The following is a 9,919-nucleotide window of genomic DNA, read 5'->3' as shown; positions in this document are numbered from 1 at the left end:
GCAGCACGTGTTCTGACAGGAACCAGGAAAAGAGATCACATTTCTCCTGTTTTAGCTTCTCTGCATTGGCTTCCAGTAAAATCCAGAATAGAATTTAAAATCATTCTTCTTACCTACAAACCTCTTAATGGTCAGGCACCATCTTACCTTAAAGAGCTCATAGTACCTTACTACCCCACCAGAGCACTGCGCTCCCAGAATGCAGGGTTACTTGTGGTTCCTAGAGTCTCCAAAAGTAGAATAGGAGCCAGACTGTTCAGCTATCAAGCTCCTCTCCTGTGGAACCAGGTTCCAGTTTGGGTTCAGGAGGCAGACACCATCTCCACATTTAAGAGTAGGCTTAAGACTTTCCTCTTTGATAAAGCTTATAGTTAGGGCTGGCTCAGGTGAGTCCTGAACCATCCCTTAGTTATGCTGCTATAGGCCTAGACTGCCGGGGGATTTCCTATGATGCACTACACTCCTCTCTCCTCTACTTTCTCTCCCTCTGTATGCAACCTCATCCCATTATTGCATGTTACTAACTCAACTTCTCCCCCTTTCCGGTAGTCTTGTGCTTTCTCGTCCCTCTCCTCTCTCCTCCTATCACTTCCTGCAGGTGTTTCTGGCTCTGGAGCTGTGGAGTCTGGATCTGTGGTTGTGGGTCACCTGCTGCCCCCGTGTTCCTGCTTGACACCCTCTGCTACAACAACTATTGTTACTAGTCCTATTGTTATAATCATTAACATTACGATTATTATCATTAACACTACTATAAATATCTGTACCATTATTCATTTAGTCTATAGCAACATCACCTTTACTGTCTGTACCTCTGTGTGTATATTGTGTAGGCTGCCTCCCTCCCCTCTCTGTCCTTCCATCCCTCTCTCTTTCTCTCACTGTTCCTCTCTTGCCCTCTCTCCCTCTCCCTTTCCCTCTCTCTCTCTCTCTCTCTCTCTCTCTCTCTCTCTCTCTCTCTCTCTCCTTCCCCCCCCCCTCTCTCTCTCTCTCTCTCTCTCTCTCTCTCTCTCTCTCCTTCACCCCCAACCGGTCGAGGCAGATGGCCGCCCACCCTGAGCCATGGTTCTGCTCGAGGTTTCTGCCTCTTAAAAGGAAGTTTTTCCTTGCCTCTGTCGCCTAGTGCTTGCTCTTGGTGGGAATTGTTGGGCTTCTGTAAATAACATCACAGAGTACAGTCTAGACCTGCTCTTTTATGAAAAACACTGTGAGATAACTGTTGTTGTGATTTGGCGCTATATCAATAAAATTGAATTGAATAATCAGAGAAGCATAGTCCCAACTACTGACTAGAAAAGTAATGAGGAAAGATAGGGAACATGCAGTAGTCCATAGCCTGTGAAGAAGGCTACAGGAATTAATAACTCTGTGTGCATGTTGAAATTTCTGATGTAGGCTGAGAGTAATGAAGAGGAGAAATTTTGGGAAATTTCAGTAGGCCGAGGTTGTCTTGTAAAAGGTTCCTTTTGTCTTGAATGTATTTCTGTTGTATTGTCTTAAATAGTAGGCGGACTCATCCCCACCAGAGATGAGCTCAATGAGGGTGGTGTCATCTGCAAACTTCAGGAGCTTAACAGACTGGTGACTGGTGGTGCAGCTGTTGGTGTACAGGGAGAAGAGCAGAAGGGAAAGAACGCAGCCTTGAGGGGAACCGGTTCTAATGGTCCTGGAATCAGAGACTGCAAACTCTGAGGAGTGGGAGGAGGGGATGGTGGACTGGGGCTGAAGCTGAACGGAGGAGTCATGGGGGATGGTGTCCAAATGACTCTCAAAGCGGCTGTAGAACTGGTTCAGATCATTTGCCAGGCAAGAGTCGTTGATGGAGTGGGGGCTTTGGGTTTGTACTTTGTGATCTGTCTGAAACCCCTCCAGACAGAAGTGGCGTAGTTTGCAGAGAACTGGTCCTTCAGCCTCTCGTTTAGCTTCTCGCACCTCTAAACCTGTACTTTAACGCCCTGCATCCGGCCCTGTCTCCACTCCTAAATGTCTCCTCCTTTTCCAACCTAAGCTGTCGGAGTTTGGCTGTAAACCAGGGTTTGTCATTGTTATAACTCACCCTGGTGTGTGTTGGTGTACAGCTGTCCTCACAGAAACTGATGTAGGACGTCACAGCATCAGTAAACTCATCCAGACTATTGGTAGCAGTCCTGATAACCTCCCAGTCAGTGCAGTCCAAATCTGCAGAGTGAACCAGGTGATTCATAACTTGTTCCTGATAGGAGAAATTGGACCTGTTACAACCTTCCCCTCTCTCCCCTACTATGGGGAGGAGGGATATTGAGTGACGTGAAGAGGCGTTTTGATAAAACTGCTCAGCTATTTTGATACAAACTTAATTCCATTCTTCAGTCAATATTTAGAAATCTTTGTGAGATAGTTTGTGGTATATTGTATGTATATAGCTTTGCTCTGTGCCTTTCTCTTCTCCTTCTGCTTACTAACCCCACATGCACACACCACGTGATCTCTGAAGCTAACCAGACCTGTGACTCACAGTAGGCTAGCATCAGAGTGCGTCCCCATTTTTTTTAGTTCAGGGGAGAGTGATTTTCCGCCATCTTGATCTTGAAATGACATGGTTTGAACCGCCATCTTGATTCCAAAATCAGCTGGCCTCTAGCACAACCGGATCTGGCACCACCGACGTGGTCGGATCCTTCCCCCTCCTTTGTCTCTCACACACACCCACACACTCTCACACACACACACACACACACACACACAAATGCTTGCTGGATTGTTGTATATTTTTGTATGATTTGTTTATTGACTTTATTTCATTTTTCTTTTATTTCAATAGTTAATAGTGATTTACTTAAAGTTATTGATCATCTATGCTTGAGTTGAATAAATCCTATTATAGTTTTAAGAAGTCGTTGCCTGTGATTATTTATGTATAATGTTGTAGTAAGAGTTGGTTGCCACGGCCTGTGTGCGGATTCACCCTTCTGTGTTTGCCATCTATAGGTGGACAAACCCCATTTTAGACTGATCATACTTGACTCATATTTGGTTATTGGTCCCTGATCCCAGGGTGGTGCCCCGTATTTATTCATTATAATTAATAATTTTCTTAATTTGTTTCAGGTGAGATGTCCTCCCAAGTCAGACTGAGGCTGCTGCCGAGCGCCAGGTGTTTGTTTGACGAGCCCGTTCAGGTAAAGGTGGCCGGGCTGAGGTCGAGACAGGTGGTCTCCATGAAAGCCAGATCAACTGACGAGAAAGGAGTGGTGTTCAGCTCCTCAGCCACCTACAGGGCTGATGGGAGCGGGGAGATTGACCTGAAGAGAGACCCCTCGCTCAGTGGCAGCTACGTCGGGGTTGAACCCATGGGTCTGCTGTGGTCGATGAGGCCTGACACCTTGCACAGAAAGTTTAAAAAAACAAATGCACTAAACCCCCACGTGGTGAAGTTCTCTGTGCACGAGGAGGAAGGGGAGGAAAGGATGCTGGCAGAGGCGAACAACGAGAGGCTTCTGATTGGAGACGGGGTCAGCTGGCTCCCTGTCAAAGAGGGGAATATCCGCGGAGTCCTGTTTACTCCCCCAGGTAGGAGATTCAACATAGTTTAATTACAACCTAATAGTGTTTTATTATGAATATATAACAACTGTTAATTTACTTGGCCATAGCAATAGCTACAAGCATCCATTTTGACTTGTCATAGCATGAAAAGCACAGGTTTTATTAACAATGGCTCCGATACCTTTAGATGTCCCAGTAGGCCCAGACAGTGAGCCAGCATGCACAATACCAGGACCCTGAAACCAGTTATGATAAATGTAATGCAGCCATCATTAGTTATTTATATCCATATCCATAGATTAATCAGTTATGAAAATAAATAATGGTTGCAGCCCTATAACTTGTTTTTGTAATGACGCTTAGAAATTTTACAAAAGTTCAATGACTCTGCATCAAAAGGATGCACAGTATGTAAGATGTAGGATTTTATATAATGTTGATATGTTCAATTCAATTTTATTTATTTAGTGCCAAATCACAACAACAGTAATCTCAGAGCGCTTTTCATAAAAGAGCAGGTCTAGACCGTACTCTGTGATGTTATTTACAGAAGCCCAACAATTCCCACCAAGAGCAAGCACTAGGCGACAGAGGCAAGGAAAAACTTCCTTTTAAGAGGCAGAAACCTCGAGCAGAACCATGGCTCAGGGTGGGCGGCCATCTGCCTCGACCGGTTGGGGGTGAAGGAGAGAGAGAGAGAGAGAGAGAGAGAGAGAGAGAGGGAAAGGGAGAGGGAGAGAGGGCAAGAGAGGAACAGAGAGAAAGAGAGAGCCTATAGCAGCATAACTATAAGCTTTGTCAAAGAGGAAAGTCTTAAGCCTACTCTTAAATGTGGAGATGGTGTCTGCCTCCTGAACCCAAACTGGAACCTGGTTCCACAGGAGAGGAGCTTGATAACTGAATGCTCTGACTCCCATTCTACTTTTGGAGACTCTAGGAACCACAAGTAACCCTGCATTCTGGGAGCGCAGTGCTCTGGTGGGGTAGTAAGGTACTATGAGCTCTTTAAGATAAGATGGTGCCTGACCATTAAGAGCTTTGTAGGTAGAAGAATGATTTTAAATTCTATTCTGGATTTTACTGGAAGCCAATGCAGAGAAGCTAAAACAGGAATGAATGATGAATTTAGAGCTGTCAGAACACATGCTGCAGCATTCTGGATCAGCTGAAGAGTCTTAATGGACTTTTTCGAGCAGCCTGATAATAAGGAATTGCAGTAACAAAAGCATGGACTAGTTTTTCTGTATAAATTTTAGACAGGATGTTCCTTATTTTCGCAATATTACATAGGTGAAAAAAGGCGGTCCTTGAAATTTGCTTAATGTGAGACTTAAACGACATGTCCTGATCAAATTTAACTCCAAGATTCCTCAAAGTGGTGCTGGAGGCCAGGGCGATGCCATCAAGGGAAACTATATCTTTAGATAATGTGTCATGGAGGTGCTTGGGCCCCATAACAATAACTTCAGTTTTATCTGAGTTTAACATTAGAAAATTACAGGTCATCCAGGTTTTAACATCCTGAAGGCACATTTGAAGTTTAGTTAACTGATTAGTTTCATCTGGTTTGATCGATAGATATAACTGAGTATCATCTGCATAACAATGAAAGTTTATGTACTATTTCCTGATAATATTGCCTAAAGGAAGTATATATAAAGTGAACAGGATTGGTCTGAGGACAGATTCTTGTGGAACTCCATGACTAACTTTGGCGTGCATGGAGGACTCATCGATAACATGTACAAACTCAAATCAATCTGATAAATAGGACTTAAACCAGATTAGAGCGGTTCCTTTAATGCCAATGAAATGATCCAGTCTCTGTAATAGGTTCTGATGGTGAACGGTATCAAATCGAGCACTAAGATCTAATAAAACCAGTACAGGGACAAGTCCTTTGTCTTATGCAATTAGGAGGTCATTAGTAATTTTCACCAGTGCTGTCTCTGTGCTATGATGAGCTCTAAATCCTGACTGAAAATCCTCAAATAAACTATTGCTCTGTAGAAATTCACACTGCTGTTTAGCAACTGCTTTCTCCAGGATCTTAGAGAGAAGTGGAATGTTAGATATAGTTCTATAGTTGGCTAAAATATCTGGATCAAGGTTGGGCTTTTTCAGAAGAGGTTTAATTACAGCTACTTTAAAGTACTGTGGTACATTGCCTGTTGATAAAGATAGATTGATCATATCTAGTATAGAAGTGCTGACTAGGGGTAAAACTTCTTTAAGCAGCCTAGTTGGGATGGGGTCTAAGAGGCAGGTTGATGGTTTAGATGAAGAAATTATTGAAGTTAGTTGGTAAAGATTGAGGGAAGCAAAGCAGTCTAAAAATATATCTGGTTCTACAGCTGTTCTAAGGTTCCTGAGTTTAGAGATAAGTCAGTGCCAGTTGAGGGCAGGTGTTGGTGAATTTTGTTTCTAATAGTTAGAATTTTATCATTAAAGAAGCATGAAGTCGTAACTACTGAGAGCTATGGGAATACTTGGCTCAATAGAGCTGTGACTCTCTGTCAGCCTGGCTACAGTGCTGAAAAGAAACCCGGGATTGTTCCTATTTTCCTCTATCAATGACGAGTAGTACGCTGCTGGCATTATGGAGGGCCTTCCTATAAGTTTTAAGACTATCTCTCTCAAATTAATTAATTAATTTGCGAGTTTCAGTGTTATACCATGGAGCTAACCATCTTTGTTTTAGTATTTTCTTTTTTAGAGGGGCTACAGAATCGAGTGTCATTTGCAGTGAGCCTGCAGCACTATCAACAAGATGATCGATTTGGGAGGGACTAAAATTAGCAGATTTGTGATCTGATAATGAATGTAGAGCTGATGGAATTGCATCCTTAAATTTAGCTACAGCACTATCAGACAGACATCTTGTATAAAAGATGTACCTGTGTATGTTTCAGGAGAAGGTCAGTTTCCCGCTGTGTTGGATCTGAGCAGCTTTAAGTCTGAGAAAAGAGCCTCTCTGCTGGCAAACAAAGGGTTTATGGTTCTGAATGTAGCAGTGTTCTCTGATAAGCCTGATAACGTGAAAGAGCTCCATCTGGACCACTTTAAAGAAGCAGTGGATTTCTTACTACAACATCCTAAGGTGAGTTTTTTGAGTAACTTTTAGGCCCAGTAGCATAAAGTCACAAGCCTTTGATTCTCCTATTCCTCCTATTAATTAATTCTGTTTTCCAAAACTGGAAACAGGCTAAGCCTGGCCTATTATGCAAAATAAATTGATTTAACAGTTTCATAGTGCATACTACTATGAAACGCAGTATGTAGTATACTGCGTCATGGTGGTATGTAGTAGGCATTTACGAATGTTTACGAATTGTCTGTCTGCTATATGAGCAAAGCTGCTGGGTCTGATAACATCCCCGTGTACTAAACACAAGTCAGTAATGACATCAGCTAGCTTAAGGGATAGGATTCCCACCTGCTTCAAGCCAGCCACCATCGTCCCTGTACCTAAAAGTTTGCAGTGTCTAGTCTTAATTACTACCGCCTTGTGGCACTCACCCCCATTCTGATTAAGTGCTTTGAGAAACTGGTTCTCCAGCCCATACAGAACAACAGTTAACACTGCACCATGCAAAATGGTTTTACTTCTGTCACTTGTTATTTATCCACTCATCTAGGGTATATCATTTTATGTTTGTATATAACATTTGCCATTTAGCCCAGTTCCTGAGCTCTGTGTGTTTATACAGACTACCTCTAATTTTCTTCCCAGGTGGGCAGTAAAGGAGTTGGTGTAATATCACGATCTAAGGGGGCAGATATTGCGCTTTCACTTGCTGCTTATGTAACAGGTGTTGTGGCCACAGTGTGGATCAGTGGCTGCAGCGCCAATGTGGCTGTTCCTCTTTACTACAGAAAACGCCAAATCCTCTCACCAGTAGTGTTTGACTTCAGCAAGTTGATTCCTGTTGAGTCAGGGGCCTTCATTATCAAGGATGGTGTTACAAATCCCCTGGCAGAGGAAAACAAGGGAAGCCTGATCCCCATTGAACAAGCCAAGGGACGTTTCCTGTTTGTGGCTTCAGAGGACGACCTCAACTGGGACAGTAAAGGTTACATGGAGGAGATGGTGGAGAGACTGAAGCGTCATGGGAAGGACAACTTCGAGAGTGTGTGTTACCCAAGAGCTGGACACCTACTGGAGCCGCCTTATGGGCCCTACTGCCCCTCTAGTGTTCATGGGTTTGTACTCAAGCCAGTCATGTGGGGGGGTGAGCCCAGCTCCCACGCAGCAGCTGAAGTCCACCTGTGGAAGAAGATCCAGGAGTTCTTCAGAACCCACCTGAGCTGTGATGCCACGCAGACTAAAGCCAAGTTATAGATGCAAATAGGTTAACATAAAAGAACAAGTAAGAAAATCATGAAATCAAGGCTGGCAGTTAACCTGATATAATTGTTTATGAAGCTGAATGTTTTGTAATTAAGTGAACAATTTAATAATTTGATTGTTCGTGGAATATATCAAGTTGAAATGTTATGACCGATTACAACCTGTTTCAGGCTTACTAGACTGAACAAAACTATAAACGCAACTCTTGTTTTTGCCCTCATTCATCATGAGCTGAACTTAAAGATCTAAGACTTTCTCTGTGTACACAAAAGGCCTATTTCTCTCAAATATTGTTCGGCAGGGTAGGAGAATATTGCGTGCTTTGAGTTAAATTATGGGGAAGTTTCGCTTACATGTTGTTTCTGTGTTGAGGAAGTGTATCACTTCAGTCTACACAGATATATAGAGTTGTGTCTGGCACAAAACAGTTGAGGAACCAAAAAAGAGTCAAAAGGCCTATGTAATATAAACTGGGTCCGAGTTAGGCCCGGCAGGAGTCAGGATATTAGAGAAATGTATGTGCATGTCAATATTGCTAAAAATAGTCTATAGGGGTGTGTTAACAAAGTGTATACAGATGTTAAAATCCTGTATGTAAATGTTAGAAAACTCATTACCAAGGCCTACAATAATAATACCAAGAGTTAATAAAATTTGTGTCTTGAATATAAAGTTTAATGATAATAGATGAATAGATATGGGGATATAAAAAGGTATAATAAGAAGGTGGAATGGATGGAAGTAGTAATAAATATATGAATACATATTGATAAAATAGTTAATGTGGACTAGTATAGTGGAAAAGACATGTCTGATGTAGTCTCTGATTAAATTGTGAAATAGTTATGTGACAAATTAAGCTCTGAAGCGGCAGTCCACGGCTGAATAAGGGAGAAAAAAAGGAGTCCGCTCACACTAACAGAGAGTGCAGCAATAAGTTAATAATAACAGAATTTATTAAAGCTTCTTTAACTAATAAGGGGCTGACAGTAAGCAGAATAGGTAAAGAATAGTCATGGCTGCTGGAAAAGAAAAATGTAGTTGAAACAGCCTACTAAAATATTATGATAATAAAGAAAATTTAGTCCAGAATAACAGGCTGAAGACACTTTTTGGCTGGAGCGATCTTATAAAGATAAGCAGGGTGCAGAGCACTGGTGAGACGAGCAGGAAAAAAACTAAAATGATGACTGTAGATAACACTAATAGTAGATACAGAGCAGATTAGAATTTGGGTCAACTAAAATGACAAAATGACAAAAAGACAGACCTTGTATATTCATATATAACCTATGCATACATGCGTACTGTGTACATGTGAGATTCAGACTAAAGGCCTTATACTTTACTATAGATTAGTAGCAGGCAGTAGAAGGCATGGGGTATTGATAGCAAGAGTATCTGAGGTATCTGCACTGATGTCAGACACCATGCACATACGCTGAGGCAACATTCCACAACCACACTGTTGCCAGATAGAGAACTGCATGAGGCAGGTCGGCACTCATAGAAAGAGTTAGAGGAATCAGCAATGAGTAGATGTCTACTGAGGATAGGAACATACACATAGCACATCAGGTGATGTGGTGTATAACATATGTGCATCTGGCCATTACGTGCATCCGGCCATTACAGTTTAACATAATGCTCTGCAGCTGGTGAGAGGGACAGTGAACCCTTATGGGGAAGTAATGATTGATGGGTGCAGTGTTAGGGGAAGTAGAGATTAGGTATAAAGAGATTAGTGTGTATAAAGAGATTAGTGTGTATGAAGGGACTGTACCCTTCTGTGGTGTCTAACAGATGGTTACACTTATTTTACAGCACCGTGCCCTTATATGGTTTTTAGCAGAGACCTAAACATGTCCTATATAAGCTGTGTTCGATGTACAGAGAGACAGAGTGGTCATCGGGCTGGGTCACTCTCCAAGCTGCTGCAGAGCTTGTAATTGATGCTGAATTCTTTGATGTAATAAACTTTTATAACCAAGAACAGTGTCAAGCGGATTTCTTCTCAACACATCATCGCAGCATTATCGTTCG

The 9,919-nt window shown here is 42.3% G+C and overlaps 1 protein-coding gene across 1 annotated transcript in view; it reads left to right on the top strand.

Moving 5' to 3' along the window:
• Nucleotides 1-8,464, top strand: part of LOC123972163 (acyl-coenzyme A thioesterase 6-like) — a 186,849-nt gene extending 178,385 nt beyond the window's left edge. Inside the window, exons 2-4 of the mRNA XM_046051453.1 lie at nt 3,082-3,549; nt 6,438-6,625; nt 7,259-8,464. Coding sequence (XP_045907409.1) covers nt 3,093-3,549; nt 6,438-6,625; nt 7,259-7,867 — 1,254 coding nt within the window. The 5' untranslated portion in view covers nt 3,082-3,092 and the 3' untranslated portion in view covers nt 7,868-8,464. The remainder of the gene's footprint in view (nt 1-3,081; nt 3,550-6,437; nt 6,626-7,258) is intronic.
• The last annotated feature ends 1,455 nt before the right edge of the window (nt 8,465-9,919 follow it).

This window comes from Micropterus dolomieu, linkage group LG06, assembly GCF_021292245.1.
Source record: "Micropterus dolomieu isolate WLL.071019.BEF.003 ecotype Adirondacks linkage group LG06, ASM2129224v1, whole genome shotgun sequence".
In the NCBI taxonomy this organism is placed as follows: domain Eukaryota; kingdom Metazoa; phylum Chordata; class Actinopteri; order Centrarchiformes; family Centrarchidae; genus Micropterus; species Micropterus dolomieu.
This window is presented reverse-complemented; position numbering and strand designations above follow the sequence as displayed.